The following is a 19,297-nucleotide window of genomic DNA, read 5'->3' on the forward strand; positions in this document are numbered from 1 at the left end:
AGCACGCGATGGTGCAGTGCACGAGGAACAATGGATAGCGCCGATCAACGCTGGACCCCTTTGCTCGTCTCTTGCACGATAATCCAATCCGATGCTGACGCGTATCGAGAGCGGTCACCGCAGGGAGTTGCTGCGCGGTTAGTTGAGTCGGCGGCGGCGGCCCGGGAAGGCAGCACCGTGGGAGTAGGAAAAGGAAGGTTTGATGGAGTGTAGGGAGACACGGAAAATCAGAACATGCACGAAAATTGATGCACGGCGGACGACGACGAAAGAAATCTTTCTGCTTTTATTATTAGGGATAGATAGATAGATAGATAGATAGATAGATAGATAGATAGATAGATAGATTGATTCGGCTGTGGTTTTGGATTTTGACTCTATATTGTTAGACGATGTATTGCATGAAATCACAGACGACAAATCCGAACACGCTCAGCTTCGTTTATGAACTCTTTTGCTTTTGAACTCTTTCTTTCTGCGGAGAAGTTTTTGAACCTCCCTAATTAGGAACCCGTGTTGGTACGCTGCACGGTATGCACGATTGCACGAAGCATTGTTCTGCCTGGAAGCGCAAAGCGTCCTGATGAATTTCCCGATAAATTTACCTGTCGTCTCCTCCTGCGCTTTCTCACCAAACACCTCCTAAACCTCCTCGCGACGAAAGGAAGCAGCTTTCGTCTTCTTTTGCCCCCAAATTCCCTCGATCGAAGCGAGCCAGCAATGGCGGGGCTGTCGCTGCGGTGCGGCGACTGCGGCGTGCAGCTGCGGAGCGTGGAGGAGGCTCAGGCGCACGCCGAGGCCACCTCCCACACCAACTTCGCCGAGTCCACCGAAGCAGTCCTCAACCTCATCTGCGCCGACTGCGGCAAGCCATGCCGCTCCCAGACCGTAAGATCCCGCTCCTCCCCCCTCTTCGTCTCTCGACGAAATTATGTCGGATTTGGTGGTTCTGTTGATCCCACCATATGCATCTTGGTCGGTGCCTTGATCCAGTTTTGGTTATTGATTTGGTGCGCAGGAGGTGGACCTGCACACCAAGCGCACGGGTCACGCGGAGTTCACGGACAAGACCATGGAGGCGGCCAAGCCCATCGATCTCGAAGCGCCGCTGAAGCCGGCCGCGGAGGCCATGGATGTGGATGCATCGGGGAGTGGGGAGCCGCAAGGTGAGCTCTTGAGTTTGAGATAAGGCAGGGTTTTGAGCTGTGACACACTGGGGTCTGTAATTGGGATATGCTTGATTCTGGCAGAGATGGTGGCTCCGGAGGTGAACAAGGAGATGCTTGCTGACCTCGAAGCGATGGGGTTCTCCACGGCACGTGCGACCAGGGCACTTCACTTCTCCGGTATGTATAATTATAGCGTCCGAGTCCCTTTGACTATCATGTTATCTCTTGCTAATGCCATTGTACATGACATTGCCTATGATAAGAATAATTTTATGTGGCCTTTTTCCGGCTGCTTTCTTCCTACTAGGTCTTATTCCTTTTTTGCACTGTCACAAGTTGGCGGTGGGATTTATCGAATGCCATACCATCATTTACTTCATACTCACCAAACAAAGCACAATCTTACTCGAAGTGTCGTGTAGAACTACAACGTTCATGTGAATACAATAATCGGACTACTTACTTGGCTAAAAACACAAATAAGTGAAAGCCAAGCAATACTATTTGAAGTTTTGACCAGAAAGGGTCTAAATTTAGGCTTGGTGTAGCATTGCAGTGGTTTATAGTAGGTTAGTAGCCTCATTGGTGGAAGTGGAACTGCTTCGAGAAGCTTTTGTGTTTGTCTATTTGTTTTCGTCTAAACAACGTTATGACAGAACATATTTCTAAACTATGTTATGACAGAACATATTATAGGTTCTAAATAACAAAACATATCGGATTAGATAGCTAACAAAACAGTGGTAAAGGAAACATAGATAGCTTAACTATTGGATAACATAAAAAAAAAGAGTGAAACAAGGATAGTAATACTGAACAATCAAATTTATTAAACTATAATCCCTTTTATTAAACTAGAAGTTCTGTTAATGATGACAGCAGGATTGAGTTACTAAATTATCTGAATGGGCCAGCATAAACAATGTGTAGGAATTTGTCTTCTGCAGTATTACTTTGTATGATTTGGTGATATCATCTCATGTGACTGTAAATCAGAAGACAGTGATGTGTACAACTTTGCTGAACCATGCACTTTTACTTAGGTAATAGCACCATCGAAGGTGCCATTAATTGGCTTTCTGAGCACCAGGATGATCCGGATATTGATGAAATGCCTATGGTAAGATGATTTTTTTTCTTTTTTTGGTTCCATGTTATTAGAGTTATGTTCATTTTGCTATTCTGATGGTGCTAAACTTGGTTCAATTAGTATGTGCTTCATAGAGTTATTGTTCTGGACTTTGGTAGTCTTTTCATCACAGATATTTAATTAATCTCAGTTAGTGGCATACTGTAGTACTCTGCCCTTTGGTACATGCTATCCATGGTTCTTGAGAAGCAATGGTTTTCATTCATACGAAGGCTACTATACATTTTCCAAGAAGTGTCTATACAATATAAGCATGTCATGTTTAAGGAATTTTGTATAAAGAGATAGCTCTAATTGGATGCGTTTAATTTTCTGAGTGCACATTATAGGTTTGAAATATAGCAAATTTAACTGCCAAAGTTCCTGCATTGATGGTTGCTTTCGTATGCGTACAGCCCATGCACAACTAGGGCCAACTTACTCACCTGACTAAGTGGGGATGGATAGATATTACCAACACTTTGGCAAGAAAAGTATTTGCCTCAATTGCGTAATGTCTGCAGGTTACTTATCTTATTTCAACTCTCACAGGTGCCGGCCAATACAAACACTGATGCTAACAAACCCTCTCTGACTCCAGAGGAAAAGAAGATTAAAGCGCAGGAGCTAAGGTGTGTTTTTACGAACTATTTTTGAAACATGAGCTGTTGGTTGAATAATTCTCTCTAGAAATAGCATGCCTTCGTCTGTTTGTAGGTCTATTTGCCCGTGTTCCGAGTCATTTTGCTTGACATTTGGATACTTGTGTTCTTTCTGTTTTGCCTTTAACTTTAGTAATAAAGAGCCATTTTATAAAACCCAAGTATGGATCCCTTAAAGTTTGCCCTTAGCATACGCTCTGGGGAATGATGGACTTAAAAAACAATCATTCTTGAACTCGATGTTTAACTTATTATGAAATATTGTTTTCTCATAAGACATCCGATACTGAAATCATCCACTCTATTTGTAGGGAGCGTGCTCGTAAAAAGAAGGAAGAAGAAGAGAGAAGGACGGAGAGAGAAAAGGAGAAGGTATGGTATCACATGTTATTTTACCCCTCTTTTTTTTTTCTTGATTTCTAATACGCCTATGTATGCATTTAAAGTGTATATAGATTTTCTAACCAGAAACTGTAAGGACTACATCTGCATCACATCTTGTTTTTTGGTACAAGTAATCTTTTTTTACTCTCATTTTTAATAATTGCTCAATCATGCTATATCTTGGACAGTATAATCCAAACTTGAAAATGCTTGATGCTTGCCTGTCCAGTGTACACTCGTTAGTCGTTAGACCTTATGTTAATATTTCATCACAAAAGCTTCCTATGGATTATTATTGTTCTTATTTAACCACTAGCAAGCTTATTTGTAATTTAAAGGATATTTTAATTGTCTTGTATATCATCTGAATATGTGATTATCTATTATCCCCATCAGATTGTTTGTTGGAGGTTTAGGGTACAACATGCATTTCCTTTTACCCTTTATGCTAGTCGTCAGTGCTCTCAGCATTACACGTACAAGCTATACTATTGTTTATTTGAGCATACTGATGAGTGCTCCTGATACGCTTAGAATTTTATCCGTGTTATCTCGATACTAGTTCTATGATTTAGCCGCCGAGTTTATCCGTGTTGACTTGCCTGAGTGGTGGGTTGACTGCTGCCACATAGGCAAATGGTCAACTTGCATGTGTTGATCCTCAGCCTACGTGGCAATGATCAACCTGCCACGTGGGTAAGTCACCGCTGATTTGGTCCGGATAGGACTCGTAGTTTTTGGGACCCAAATATGCATTTTTATACTATTAGGACTATCTTGACATCCTGGATATACTATTAGGACTTCAGATGCATTTTACTCAAGTTATATGTGATGTCATCTCATCATTTACGGGTTGCACTTTGGCTCAACATTAGAAAGTAGCATTACCAGTATTATTTCTAAACTTTGTATCTGGCATACATTTTTTAAGGTATTTTTTTGTATTTTGGATCACGTGTCAGGCTTTTTGTACGAACTGGCATACATTTTTTAAGTTATTTTTTAGTATTTTGGATCACGTGTCAGGCTTTTTGTACGAACTGGCATACATTTTTTAAGTTATTTTTTAGTATTTTGGATCACGTGTCAGGCTTTTTGTAGGAACGTATACGAATTGGTAAAGAGCTTCTTGAAGCCAAAAGAATGGAGGAGGCAAATGAAAGGAAACGGTTGGTTGTTCGTTTCAATTTATTTTACTATACTTACACCAGTAATATCATGTTCTCTATCCCGTTTGACTAATTGTTTCCTCATGGTCGGCAGCATGATAGAATTGAGAAGGCTTGAGAAAGAGGAAGAGAAAAGGGCTAGAGAAAAGATCCGCCAGAAACTTGAAGAGGACAAGGTTTCTTGTTTTCCCATCACAATATCAGGGAATCTTCTTAAATTAATACGGAGTACTTTGGTTTGAGTGGTACTAGTTTTTTCCTATTTCTCATAGGATCGGAGTGTTTGTTTGGTTTGTGCCTGAGTTTGCACTAACAAATATCCTGCCCATGACTTGGCCAATGTTGCCCCAAAAAATTAATTAACTAGGTTTGGCTGAGAGGATTGACAACTTGAAGACTGTCCAAACAATGGCTGATTTTCGGTCACAATGAAAAATTTGGTAGGCAAGGTTTTGGCCACCATTCAAATTAATTTACTAGGTTGGGCCAAAAGGATTGGCTTGCCAAAACATTGGCAACTGTCCAAACAATGACTGATTTTCGTCGGTCAGGACCGAAAATTTGGTAGGGTAGGTTTTGGCCACCATTCAAACACACTTGGAATGATTTACATTCCTGGAACCTGGAGATATCCTACTGACTGCAATGTTATGTAAGTTTCCAAGTACATATAGTAATTAGGCCTTAAAATGTTCTCACTTATTTTGATCCTCAGGCTGAACGAAGAAGAAAGCTTGGATTGCCGGCTGAAGACCCAGCTGCATCCAAACCAAGCCCACCACCACCTGTTGAAGAGAAGAAGGTATTTCTTCCTTGCCATCATAAGCTGTTAACTTGTTGATCCAGATTTAATTGCCAGTTTAAACATGACAGTGTACTTCTTTTAGCACCTGAGTTGCCTTTCCAGAATCTAATGCGTGAGATGTATGTGGGCACAATTTTTTTGTACTTTGCACAACAAATACATAACTTCTCTTCCACGTCAATCCTAGCTGATTTCTGATCGGGCAGCTTGTGCAGGGCCCTTCAGAACCGTGGGAGGCAGAAAATACAAATCCATATTATGTTGATAATAAATGTTTTATTATTTGCTATTTATTACTGAGTTTTGATCTAAAAAATTTCAGAGTGCATTACCTGTCAGACCAGCCACAAAGGCAGACAGGATGAGGGATTGCTTACGAAATATTAAGCAGCAGAATAAGGTATGAAGTGTTAAATTTCTTCTCAACTCTTCTCTTTGTGTTACTCAGATTGCCTCAGAAATCTGTTCATTTGATGTGAACTATATTGAATACCAAATGGAGCAGTTTGACACATAAACTTGCTCCCTGAATATATGTGAATGACGGTTTATGAGGTTCGGAACCATCACGTTTCCTTGTGGTGTTATGTGCCCTCTGACAAAAGTAAGGAGTTGGGTTCGTGCTATGATTTACCCTGTGACAGTATTTGGCTAGATGACCAAAAACATGTGTTCCTTCTGCATTATATATCTCAACTAGATGTATCACTTATAGAAGAAAGGTAACAAAAGGTGTATGTCCTTCAGGTTTCATTACCTTCTTTGAGAAAAAAGACAAACATGAAGAGTTGGATTCAGAAGTTAATGAAACCTGAACCCACATTAAAGAGAAACTACCCGTTATTACAAAATTGATGAGAAAATAGGCTTAGCACAGTTGGGTCTTCTAATTTACATTGCTTTATTTCTGCCTTGTGTCGATGCTTGGTGTGACTTTTTTATCCACCAAGCATAAGATCAGAAATCAGAGGGCATATTTTTCTCTCAATGTATATGCATACCATAGTACTCCCGTAAGTTCACAAAATAAGTGATTTTTGTACTCCCTCCGGCTGGACTTTTGTACTATATCTGACACAAGTAATTCCGGCCGGAGGGCACTAAAGTCAAACTTTTAAAACTTTGATCATCAATAGTATTTTAAATATTTGGACTGAAAACTTGGAAATTATATGTATAGATTTTACTCGAAAAGTATTTCGGATTAGTGGTCAAAGCTATATCTTGAAGACCGTGTCAATGTCCAAAACACTACACTTATTTGTGAACTGGACTCAGTCTTTTTAGTGAAGACTATGATATCTCTTGCATGGACCCTGTCTTTTTAGTGAAGACTTGAACAGTTTAGGTTCCTATAGTCCTTTTTTGATTTTGATCCTTTATATGATTTAGTAATACCCCAATCAGCGTCGTGCTCATATGTTATGCAATATAGTCTAGTATATTCACATGCCTTAATGTAGTACTCCCTCCGATCCATAATAAGTGTCTCAGACTTGGCACAACTTTGCACTAAGTTAGTACAAAATCTGAGACACTTATTATGGATCGGAGGGAGTAATTATCTGATGCTGATTTTGCATAACTTGCCTAAAATGAGCTGCAGCTACTATTATATATTTAGACCATATTTACCTAACCACGAGACTAATGTTGCAATAGGAGGAGGATGCTAAAGTAAAGAGGGCTTTTCAAACACTCCTTACCTACATAGGAAACGTAGTTAAAAACCCTGACGAGGAGAAATACAGGAAGATCAGACTCAGCAATGCTACATTTCAGGTGAGTTTGTTATTCCAAAAATTGGTAAAATGATCTGTTGTTAACATGCTGAAGAACCTGGTATTGAAGATCTGTTTCTAAACCTTACAGGAGAGGGTTGGAAATCTTGGGGGGATACAGTTCCTTGAGCTGTGCGGATTTGAGAAACTGGAAGACAACGAGTTCTTGTTTCTGGCAAGGGACAAGGTTGACAAGGCCATCCTGAATACTGCCGGAGCAGAGCTGAACTCTGCCATCACCAATCCCTTCTTTGGAGTCCTTTGAATACAATAAAATAAATTTCATTGTATATTTAAGGCGCAATAGCGTTCACATGAATATAGTCAGATTTTACAAGTTGGAATGAACTTGGAAGAATTTGCAGATATATTTGTTATCCTATCTTGCTAAGGAATCTTCCAATGCATGGGATTTTTGTTTAACTGTCGGCTTGTTTACTTCTGATGGCCAAACTGATCCGGTGTGTGAAGAGTTCTGGTTGCTGTCTCTTTCCAGTTTGGAAAATATGGTTGCTCCGTACGGTGCACCCGGCCAGGTTGACTTCAGCTTCCAGAATTCAGCATCGCACGATCTTGTGAAGTGAAGTGAAGCATTCCAGTGATGCAATTTCTGCATGTTCCCTTTTTCTACTAGCGACCTTGACTGACAACATCATTTTCATCACGTTGTGATTGCTATTACGTATGCAGGAGTCAACTGGTCGATTGATCTGCTACAATATCTCATGGAGGATAAAATTCACTGATAGACAAGGTGCATGCACGCAGTAGCAATTGTTTGAACTGGTAAAAGGGGGATGATTTTCGTTCACATAATCTTGTGTTTGCTTTGAGCAACTCAGTAGGACACTGCCAGGCCTATACCAGTTGAAACGTATAGAATACCTGGAAAGAAATGGAGAACACATATATATAGCCATTGATTTGTCTTTTTATATAGTCCACACTTCTTATAAATTTGCGTAACTAACCAAAACCAAATCTGCCATGTAATCCTAATTTGGCACCGGTGTCATTTGAGAATTTTCTCTACGGCGTAGCGGTGCCAAATTACCTAAAAAGTAGGTCCCACTTGGAAATAAAATAAAGCAAAACAACACCGCTTTCCCTCCCCTGTTCTTTGCCGGCGAGCGAGAGGTTGGGAGTTGAGTTCCGAGGTTTTACATGGTTTTGTTTTCTCCGTGCGAGCGTGTTTGAGTATAGTGTTATTAACACGTGACAATTTGATCAATTAGTATAACAAAGAAGAAAGGAACAGCGACTTGGTGGTTCCTGTAGTTGGATGTTACTGTGCTGAGCAGCCTGGCTAGCATGGTCTCTTGTGGTTGTTGCCAAACCAACCACTGATGACTGACAATAAGCCACCCAGCAAGTGGACGACATGTGACATCGATCATGTGCTCTAAATTTATTCAGGCCATGGCTGTTGAATCCAATCCAAACAAGAGGAGTAAAACCCATTAATCGCCACAGTTCAACTTTTCAACAACACATGCGTATGATCCGCAACGACATTGGGTTTTACGTACTGTACAGGATACATATTAAAATGAATTAAGAACTGACTTGACCTGACCTGTCACTAACTTTGAGTATCCGGGGAAGGAAGATGCATTTGCGCATATCAATCACGTGCACCAGTACGTGGGTGGAAGAAGCGTATGGTCTTCAACATTTTTTTTTTGCGAACAGGTTTTCAACATTTATGATAAGCCCAATAGGCAAATATGTAAAGAGTTATTTTCGTTAATGTCCCTAGATGCATCGGGTGGCTAAGACCTCTCCCAAATTGTTTCTTTGTATTTTAGTGCATGACTAATACTGTTGAGATACAACATTTCCAACGAATTGTCTGCTATTCCATCTGTTTCTAGAAAAATAGTGTCCCGCATTTCAATATTTAATTTTGGTCATCAATTATACTAATAATGTGTCATGTGTGGGTTATGTGTTATAGATTTTATCAGATTTTTTTTTTCAAACGCTAATGATGTAAATGTTTAGCACGTAACCTGTGTAATTGCTGGTAAAATTTAAGCCTTGAAATTTGTAGGTGTCATTTTTTGAGAAACTGAATTAGTATTGTAACTAAAAAATTTAGGAACGGAGGTAGTACTTCAAATAATCAACATTTAGTAGATTTATGAGAAATATGGTATATATTTGTGTTGGTTTAACGCGAAGAGATAATATCTATCCTAAGAGAAGGTATCCCCATCTTCCATCATTAGCTACATGCCACATAAATAAAATATTGATATGGATGAATAGACGACACCATACAGAAACATTGGGAGAGGCCTAAGTCAATGTGTGCAATCAAGTTTATAAGGAAATATTTGAACCCTAAAAACAGTTGGACACCCTCTTTGTTTTTTGTTTCACTTTCGTCTATCCTAGAAAGATCTTGTCGATGGGATGTCTATCATGTATCATTCTGGAGTACCTACTCACGTATAATCTATAAAACCCAACCTTAAGTAATACTCCCTCCATTTCATAAAGGTTGACGTATTTTGTTTCGTTAAGACAAGATTTTGACCTATGAAAACTCTATTGATATGTGTTTTTTCATACATGAAATCTATATCAATAGATTCGTCTTTAAAAGTTCTTGCTAATGATCATGATTTCATATCATATAACTTACATATTAATAAAGTAATTCTTAATCAAAAGTTTGTCTTAACGAAACAAAATACGCCAACCTTTGTGAAAAGAAGGGAGTACAAAGCAATGCTACTGCACTCGTCCAAATAAAAAAAGCCCAAGATCCATCATTTCTTCACCATGAAGATATTTGTTGAATTCTCAGAATAGTTTTGTCATGTCTCCAATTTCATATGCATATTTGCATACTGACAGGTGGAACTAGACCATCCAGATTCAACTCTTAGATTTGGCATGGGTGCCTCAGGATTTAACCGATGAGGTGGCGTACCTGCCAACAACAAAACGTATGTGGTGACTTCGTCAAACTTAAGATGTGTCGGCTCAGTCTCTAAAGATGCCCATAGGAGTAGGGTGAGCATGTGTTCTTGGGTGTGACTTGTGAGCGTAAGTGTGAGCATCTGTTTTTGTATTGTGTTTCTAAATCCTACTAGCAAAATGCCCACAGTCCCTGATGGATGAAGAATGTATAACTGAATGTATCAAGACAACACCATCGGATCAAAGCTCAGTAGTGATACATATTCTATTATTGTTTTTAGGAAAGTAGTTAGTTAGCTAAGGGTATGTAGCAGGTAGATAAGGATGTCTTCGTCTTTCATGCGTTCCATGTCATTTAAAAGAAGACAAAAACACGTTGTATAATATGTTACCTTTTAGTTCATATCTTGCAATTAATGCATGAAAAATGTGAAATCGAGTACGATGAAAAGATTTTTCTTTATCCTTCTTCTGAGAAGATCATCTCTTAGACACAAGAAAATACTTACATCATTCTATGTTGAATGGTTAAAAGAAGGTTAAGGTCATCTCATTGTACATGCTTGTTGCATATGAACATTGTTTTGTTATGACTTAGTGAAAGATCGGTATGGTCGGCCAGATGGGGGGGGGGGGGGTTAATAGGCGACTAACAAATTTATTTATTTTTCTTTTCTTTTCTTAAAAGATACAAAGCACTTAAACCTAAGGCTCACTAGATTCTCTAAAGTGAATGCAACCCTAGTATGAAGTGCAATAGCCGAAGCACTAGCCGAAGAAAAAGATAGAAAATGAAGTAAAACAAGTAACTAAGGGGCAAGAATGATACCACACGAAAGATAAAGATTTACTCCGGAGTTCCACTTTTTGGGGAGGTGTACGTCTCCGTTTGGAGGAGTGCTCTACCACAAAGGTAGAGGCGTCACAAAGACTCACTATATTCTCCTCTCACAACACCACAAAAGCGAGGTGAGCTCCACTAATGGCTTCCTTGAAGGCGAACGCCGAACCTTTACAAACAAGGAGAAAGACACAAATCCACCACTTAATTAGAGGCTCCTTCCCAAATCCCCAAGCACCTCCTTACAAGATTGGAGGCCTTGAAGAGTCACCTTCCGGTTAGGGATCCCAAAATCACAAGAGTAACAAAATCCACCAAGAAAAACGAGGGGAATCAACTTTTGATTTGGTGAAACCCTAGACCGAGCTCTTCTCAACCCTTACTCAAAGTATTGGCTTGGGGGATGCACTAGGGAGAGAGATTCCGAGATTTGAAGCTCTTGGTGTTCTTGATTGAGAGAAATGGGATGAACTGGTTGAGCTCAGGATCAGAGACCTGTTGGGGATGAAGCCCCTTTTATAGCCCTTCAAAATCTAACCATTATGACTAATTTCAGTTTGACCAGTATCAGGACGGAGGCAGACCAGAAGTTCTAGGGGGTAGAACTTCTGCCCTGCTACCGGCCTCCTACCGCTATACGCAGCAAGATTCCAGCAGAAGTTCCGACCACCGGAACCTCCTCTTAATTAGGCGGTAGTACCGGCTAAAACTTAAATTGTCTGACAGACTTAGCAGGATTAAAGCAATTCTCAACTCAAAACTGGGTTTAGGCTTTATATGGGTGCAATCTAATAGATTTGTGTACGTGAAGTTGATTCACCCAAAGCTTTCCCAAATTGACTCCCTCTTTATAGTACAGATTTTTCTACGACTCAATAAAATAAAAAGCCGTAAATCCTTATACGCTTCTTTTCTTTTTGAGGGCGATGAATCGTGTCACAACACAAGTTATCAAATATGAAACACTTGACGCACGATTAGTCCACAAGTCATGTTGACATTAGCACCAAAACTCATTAGGGATCAAAATGCCCTTTCACTTAGTTAGCTATCTTTGTTAGGATATTGTTGAGATGGGAAAAAAAAAGATGTTAAAGGTGTGGGTGAACCACCATGAGCACCAACTCTCATCTAAAGAATAGTAAAGATATACTAGTTCAAGAAAAAAGGAAACTAGTCCGAGTCATGGTGCCAACATGCCTAAAATATTTCTCCAGATGAACATTAACAACGTCGAGCAGCAGTTCTTACACGTCTAATCTCTGAGAATCAAGTTCAATATAGCTCAGCCACAATTTCATTTAAATGCTACAATCTCTATTGGGACGTACTCCCTCCATTCTAGTGTAGTATAAGGTACCTTTCAAGAAATTTCGTTAACATAAACATTTGAACAAGAATTACTTTATCAAATATATAGTTTAATGAAATGAAATTGATATCATTAGACTTATTACTACTCTGTCCGACCCATATTACTTGTCGTTAATTTAGTGCAACTTTGTACAAAATTTGTGACAAGTAATATGGGTCGGAGGGAGTAGTTACTTCCGTTTCTAAATATAAGAAGTCTGGTTTTGTCCTGAATAAAAAAGTTAAAGTTTAACGGTTTATAGAAAAATGTGTTAATATCTAAAATATCAAATAAGTATGCTATGAAAATATATATCATGCTAGATTTAATGAAACTAATTTAGGGTCGCTGATATTGGTAAAACTTTCTATAAATTTTATCAAAATCTAAGAAGTTTGACTTAGAGCAAAACTATAATTTCTTACTTTAACGGAGGAGTACGTTTTATTTTATATCTTACAAACACGTATTAATAGTTTGTCTTAATAAAATTTAATAGATATTATAGTACTACCAGAACGGAGGGAGTAGATAACATTTTCAAAACGTGATAATATACCTAATACATAGTTATTTTTGACTAGTCAGTGAGTACTGACTACTGAGTAGGAGTACCAGCGACCACATATGTGCATTTAGTTATTGGCAGTACTATGAAAGAAAAGGTCAGGATCTTTGAAAGCTTCAAATTAATTATAATGGCGCTCTATAGCCGTCAACGGCATTTTCTTTTATCTTCTTCCATTCTTTTTTCTCCCCACACCACCCCCTTCGCCCCGGTCCCTCGAAATCCTCTTCTTCTACTTCTGAGCGCAGGTGCATATATACACAGACTTGGGGAGCGAGGAGGGGAAAGAAATGTGCCTTATTCTGATCGATTTTGAGGTGTTTTGGGTCTTTTCTCGAGGGAATCTGAGTTGAAGGACCTTCCTTTGACTGCTTCTAGGGAGGATGGTTGCATCGTTTTGTTGAGAGGAAAATAGGCTTTTGGTTCCCGAAGGATTTGTGCGGAAGGAGAGGCCTTTCAATAGTATCGGGTGGAATTGGGTTGCTCTCCCGGAGGTTGAAGAACCCTAGTTTGACCGGCTCTGGGTTGGTTTATTTGCTTTCTCCGTTAATTTTGTTGGTTAGCTTTGTTCTTGCTGGAGAGGGCATTCTGTTGGAGAGTTCACGAATTTAAAGGGTGGAGGGAGTCATCTTTTGCTGATGCTTTTGAAGAAAGATCTGTTTCATTTTTGTTTTTGTTTTGAGGAACTAAGGTGAAAGGTATTGATTTCCCTTTATCGTGATTTCATATTGGCGGTTCTGGGTAATTGTGAGAGAAGGGGAAATTTGGTAGCTCCTTTTGAGGTGCAACTGTGCAAGGGGTACTGGTTTGGTATTTTCTAGCCATCTTTGGAGAACGGGTGCAAATTCCTGGGGAAAGAGGCACTTATCTGCTCCTACTGGATCTCTGTTTGTGGAGGTTGAAGTGACTGATGGCGGTGAGTTGCTGCTGTCCATCATATTGATGGTGTTCCTTGAATTAGAATGGTTACCGATTACTACTTTTAGCACCATGTTAAAAGATGCTTACATGTGCGCTTTGAGAGGCTATGAGACCCCCCCCCCCCCCCCCCCGCCCCGCTTGTTTGGTTGGTCGATATTATGACGCTGCCAGTTAATTGTATGTGTGTATGTGAATTTGAGCCGTTACATTTGTAGTACAGCAATTAAAACTGCTTTCAAATATAAGTGTTTATAGTGTAGTATATACTATATAGCTGCGCATTGCATGAAAATCAGCTAGCCTTGCAGAAGAACTACATTATTTAAGTTTGATTGCAGCGCACATATCTTGATTAACAGATTCCATCTGATGGCACACAGTATACCATCGATCCGCCACTTCATAAACTCTTAGATTTTAGTTTTTTAGTCCAAATTCTATCACTATGGATATATGTGTGAATGTCATAAACTCACAATGGTACTAAATAAATGCCAATGTGACATGTGAGTTAAACTGTGGCGTGTGACATACTTTATCTTTACTCCTATAAAGATTTCAATTGGTAGTGGTGGTCCGTCCACCATCTATTCATTATCATACATGTGGAACCTTCAAAGACATAGCACAAAACATGATAATAGATAGCTAGATATGTTAACTTAATCTAATTTATCTATCCATAGCAACCACTGGTATTGAGCTAGTATTATAGGGATTTCTTGACGTTGATATGGATGAAGGACAAAACCAACATCAATAGAGAACTTAAGGCTATGCCATATTCAGGGAACACAACCAAGGGAGGCAAATAGTGAACAGAAACTTTTAGATGTTGGAAATTACTGCAATTCTTATTTGTTGTTTCTGCAATTTTTGATATTCTTTTCCCCAACTGTTTTTTATTTGGGTAGTCATAAGTGTTGCCACCGATTACTCGTGTCGTGAAAGATTTTCCATCATTCAGAGAGCAAGTTATCACCGTTCGTATTGCAGAGTTGTTTAAACATCTTATTATCCATGAATAGCTAACATTAACAGTACTTTGCCCTGATTATGATACTGAGAGCATATAACAAATCTACAATACTGCAAGAGATATTTCCGATTTATTTTGTTTCAGTTGATTTCACGAAAAGAATAGAAGTCCTACAGACATTGACGGTGGCTGTTAATTCATTTGGTGCAAACAGCAAAATGGAATTCCTGCATGGGGGAACTGGGACAGCACTGACAACACCCCATATACGCAGAAGTTTGAGAATGTGAGAAGGACCAAGAAAACAGGTGTTTCTTCCAGCCCAAGTGATCCTAGACGAAGCCCTGAACCTCCTCGCAAGTCACCTTTGCATCCATCCAAATATACACCTGAAGCCTTGGACCACAGTCCAAAATACCAGCCACATGCAAGTAAGCCTGAACCTGATCATCCCCGTCCTATGGCATCCCCTCTCCGTGAACCTGTGCCTCGGAGGCATGCAAATCCACTGCATCAACAACACCTGGACCAAGGTGGGTATGGTAGCCCTTACAGAGCAACTGCTGGGGCAGCCTCTCCAATGCAAGCAGGGAATGCAGCAAGGTCAAAGCATCGTTCTGCTGGAATGCAGACTCCAGAAAGGAGGGCCTCATCGGCAGTCCATGGTCCACTTACTCCTGGAAGGATCGGAGCAAAGCAAGGAGGCCGAGCCTATGAGGTTGTACTCTCTTGTCCTCAGTTCTATCTCTTCTTCTGCACCGTTGGAAATGTGTGTACGGTGTGTTTGAAGTTTCTAATGTGTATGGTTGTGATTTCGCACTTCTGAATGCAGGTCGATGATGAAGTCGCAGTACCACCATTTGGTGGGTGGGATGAAGGTAATGCAGCTTCAGGGGAGAACTACACTGGCATTTTCAACAGGGTGAGGAATGATAAGTTGTCCCCCAATTCTTCTGCCAAGCAGCCATCATCTTATAGTGGCAAACAAGAAAATAAAGTACAACAGGTATGTGTTAGCTGTTCCCATATGTTGAGGATGGTAGTTGACTAGTTAATTTCAAGGTATATAATTTCGTGGGGTTCTATATAACTCTATAAAATTTATCTTGATAATTACTTTCAAGTTATATAATTTCGTGGGGTTCTATATAACTCTATAAAATATACTGCAATAGAAGTTAGTGGTCAAAACTATATTTGAAAACCGTATTGCTGTGTTGGTGTCCAAAATGGTAACATTTTGAGCAAAGGAGAGAGTAATGCTTTGCTGAGTGAGCAGAGTAGGTTTACTTTTCACACGGACTATTAGTATGGTCCTTTGGTCTAGTTCAACTCCATTTTGCACAAATGCTTGGTATTTATGTCAATAAATTTACTCTTCAAATATTCAAATTGAGCAGTCAACATGTCCAGTGATGTAATGCTGAACAAGCTATACATCTTGCATGTTTTTTTCTTAGTTGGTTGTTTGATCTGAAGGAGACAAGGAGTATTCTCAAAACTGATTTGGGGGTGAAACTGGAACTGGCTGGTTTACTGTGATCCTGTCCCCCAAGATCTCTTGTAAATTATTTGAAGATTTGAACTTTTGACTAGATACTAGATGCATTTGCAAGCGCATCGGTGTACGTTTTAAAGGAGAAGGATATGGGAGAAAGCCGACCACCCAAAACCCAGGGATCAGCTGGTTCCCGATAGTTTGTCACCCTGATCTGAACAACTTAAGTTCGGTTCTCAAAGTTCTTCTGTATAAGATTTAGTTATTTAAATTGTTCTGCAAATCTATCAGCTCTGCCTTGTAGTTTGAAGTTGCACAAGCTATGTAACCAGACCAGGCATTGCAGCCAAGTTGCTCAAGCTATTCTTTTCTGAAACAACTGAGCTGGATCACATACCTTTGAATACTAAACCCTTGAGACGATAAATATATGGAAAAAACACTGAAGAAAATGCAGATGAGAAATAGAAGATAAAGCCAGGAACTGTAGGACATCAACACTAATTATTCATTTTGTGTATTTGTATTCAGACACTTCTTTATTCACAAATTAATGGCATGATTTCAATGGAAAAAATGCAGAATAACTTGCAGACAACAATAACATCAAGCTAGTGAGTAACAATAGAAGACATGTACAATGATCATTCAGTTTGTCAAGCCATGTGATGGTCAACTTATTCCAAAAATTAATGTTTCTTTTTGTTGGAAGATTGAAGTCTCAACAGTTGCAATTTCTGCATACTATTTTTCTGCTATTTTGAAAAGGATTTGTAATGCTGTTGATTTTTTTTGTGCCCAAAGAAGCAGTGGCTCTGTAAATCAATATATACAGGAAATATAGTTTATGTATAGTCTATCACAACTGGGAGAGATGCGACAAAAAAAAAAGACAAAAAGAGATTCTGGCTAGTGGGGATTAGAAATTACTGTGGTCATTTAAAGCAAATTTTGTAAACTTGAAGGGTTGCTGCCCCATGGTCGTGACCACAGAACAGGTCCCCACGTTATGCTGGAAGGTGTGATGCTTCCTTGATATTCCACATGGTATAGACCATGATACCTTCGAACATTCTGCCATTTAGTGTTATCAACCAGCTGCAGACCCGATATTGTAGCAAAATAATACAAGCTATTCTTTTTCTGACAAATTTAGCTCTAAATTAATGTAGGATATTATTCTTTTTCTTGACCCAACTACTCTAAATTATATAGGGCATTCTTTTTTTGAAAGAGTTGCTAACCTCGTATGCCGCGAGGTTATATAGGGCATTCTTGGCAAGATAAATTTATATGAGTGGACCAACTTGCTCAATTAGTCACTACCAGATTTCTTTTCGAAAAGGAAGAATTTCTTATCTCTTGACCACACAGCCAAAGTGGCTACAAGAAATTAAAGAGAATAGCAACAAACACCTTTAAGGAGGAGACTACGCACGTGCCCTGACATTGCTGGATCCAACCAGTGAAGGCTAGATCGAGATTTTCATCCTGGAGATACCAACCCTTGTTGCCAGGTGCAACCAATGAAGGCCAGAGGACACAAAGACAACACCTTCAACAAAGAGAATCACCAACATGAGCTGGTGTTTGAATCACCAACATCTAGTCGTTGGATTGTCTGCTCTGCTAGGGTCAGAGCTGCCCTAACAGAGGATGCAGGGGTGATCTCCGTTCTGCTCCCCTTAAGTACTATGTAAATGAGGACAAATGAAGCTAGCCACACTGGTGCGCAATCTGCTCATACACTTTTCATTTATGAGCAAAGCTGAATACTTGAGACGCTATAAACCCAGAAAACCACCATTATATCACTAAACAACACACCGCGCACAAAAAACAGTGGAGATGTATGTTTAGCTTAGGGGTCATTCATGGTGATAAACTTCGTTCATGCACACACACGTGCGAGCATGACTGTCTTTATGTTTTGGAAATTATAATCTTTGAGCATGAATACTTGCATAGAGTACCATGACCATGACTAAAATGGATCACAAAATTTGAATGCTTCCGCCTATTATCTTCGAAAAGATCAAGAATGAAGCTCGCAATTGGGCGCAAGCAGGCGCTACCACGCTAAGCATCTTAGTAGTATTACGCCGGGAGAGTAGGCTTTTGTTGTCCTTTTCTTTTCAACATGTTAAACTCCTTATTTAATGAGATGAGGCAAAGCTTTTGCCTCCGTTTCGAAAGAAAAAAAAACACTGTCAAGACGGTTTGTAAGAAAACACTAGAGATGTATATTTAGCTTTAGGGTCATTATGGTGATAAACTACATTGCTGCAGCGAGCTTGGTAAATTGTTTGAATGCTCAGCAGAGTAGCTTATTTACTTGTGAACTCATTTCAGTGCAACTATACTTCAAAAAAAAGAATCCTTATTGACTGATCTCTTTTCCTCTCAGACCTGCCCATGCTGTATACTGTGAAAAGATGAAGAAGAGATCTCCGGAGATGGACAACATTCTTTTCAAGGACAGCATGCACTGAGCTGTTGCTTTTTGTGCTTGTTGTTGATGTATGTATATTGTGTGTAGTTTTGATATATTTGAAGTTTGAACAGCTTTATGTAAATCTTATTGTATTCCCTTTACTTGAATATAGGCATGCATATGGGCATATGCAGAGAATGCCATCTAGCGCTGTAACATTTCATATTTACAGGGTTCTCCTTGTATTGGAAGCACTTCTCAGGAAATATGTACTGTACGATTAGTTAATTCATGAGGAATAATAGTAACTTTTATGCATACAATGGCTATTTCGTTTCATCCAAACTATTTCCAAAAACTGATAGGTTCCATCAAGTTTTGGTAGAGTGCAGCCATTATGCTGGATCGGATAAGGATTAAGTACGTAGCACGATTTGTAAGATACACATCTTCAGAATTCCTGAAGATTGCTGAAAAATGGTTCATTAATTAGACCAAGACTTCTATGCTTTTACATTCAAACAGGAAAAAAGGATACAGATGATTAGATTGATTTAGATCAACATTTTTGTTCTTGTTTGAAGAAACAGTTATCAAGTGAACTAAAAATGGCTGTTAGTTCAACCGGTGCAAGGTACAGTATAATCCACTTGGACAAACTTAGTCACA

The 19,297-nt window shown here is 39.4% G+C and overlaps 2 protein-coding genes across 3 annotated transcripts; both read left to right on the forward strand.

Moving 5' to 3' along the window:
• Positions 1 to 496: 496 nt before the first annotated feature.
• On the forward strand, positions 497 to 7,525 carry LOC100822459 (UBX domain-containing protein 1). Of its 2 annotated transcripts, XM_003574951.4 has the most exons (12): positions 517 to 888; positions 1,019 to 1,166; positions 1,251 to 1,346; positions 2,213 to 2,289; positions 2,851 to 2,930; positions 3,272 to 3,332; positions 4,449 to 4,516; positions 4,611 to 4,692; positions 5,232 to 5,318; positions 5,644 to 5,721; positions 6,984 to 7,103; positions 7,194 to 7,525. In XM_003574951.4, the coding sequence occupies exons 1-12, from the start codon at positions 721 to 723 to the stop codon at positions 7,365 to 7,367; spliced, it is 1,239 nt and encodes a 412-aa protein (XP_003574999.1). In that variant the 5' UTR covers positions 517 to 720; the 3' UTR covers positions 7,368 to 7,525. The 2 variants fall into 2 exon arrangements, with proteins under 2 accessions (XP_024317884.1, XP_003574999.1); XM_024462116.1 differs by lacking the exons at positions 6,984 to 7,103; positions 7,194 to 7,525 and adding an exon at positions 6,069 to 6,191 and having other exon boundaries at positions 497 to 888.
• A 5,425-nt stretch (positions 7,526 to 12,950) lies between these two features.
• Positions 12,951 to 18,946, forward strand: LOC100822771 (RPM1-interacting protein 4). Its single transcript, XM_003574952.4, has 4 exons — positions 12,951 to 13,712; positions 14,911 to 15,414; positions 15,529 to 15,702; positions 18,602 to 18,946. Exons 1-4 carry the CDS (start codon positions 13,707 to 13,709, stop codon positions 18,623 to 18,625), a joined length of 708 nt encoding a protein of 235 aa, XP_003575000.1. The 5' UTR covers positions 12,951 to 13,706; the 3' UTR covers positions 18,626 to 18,946.
• Positions 18,947 to 19,297: the final 351 nt, after the last annotated feature.

The sequence above is a fragment of the Brachypodium distachyon genome, chromosome 3 (assembly GCF_000005505.3).
Source record: "Brachypodium distachyon strain Bd21 chromosome 3, Brachypodium_distachyon_v3.0, whole genome shotgun sequence".
In the NCBI taxonomy this organism is placed as follows: domain Eukaryota; kingdom Viridiplantae; phylum Streptophyta; class Magnoliopsida; order Poales; family Poaceae; genus Brachypodium; species Brachypodium distachyon.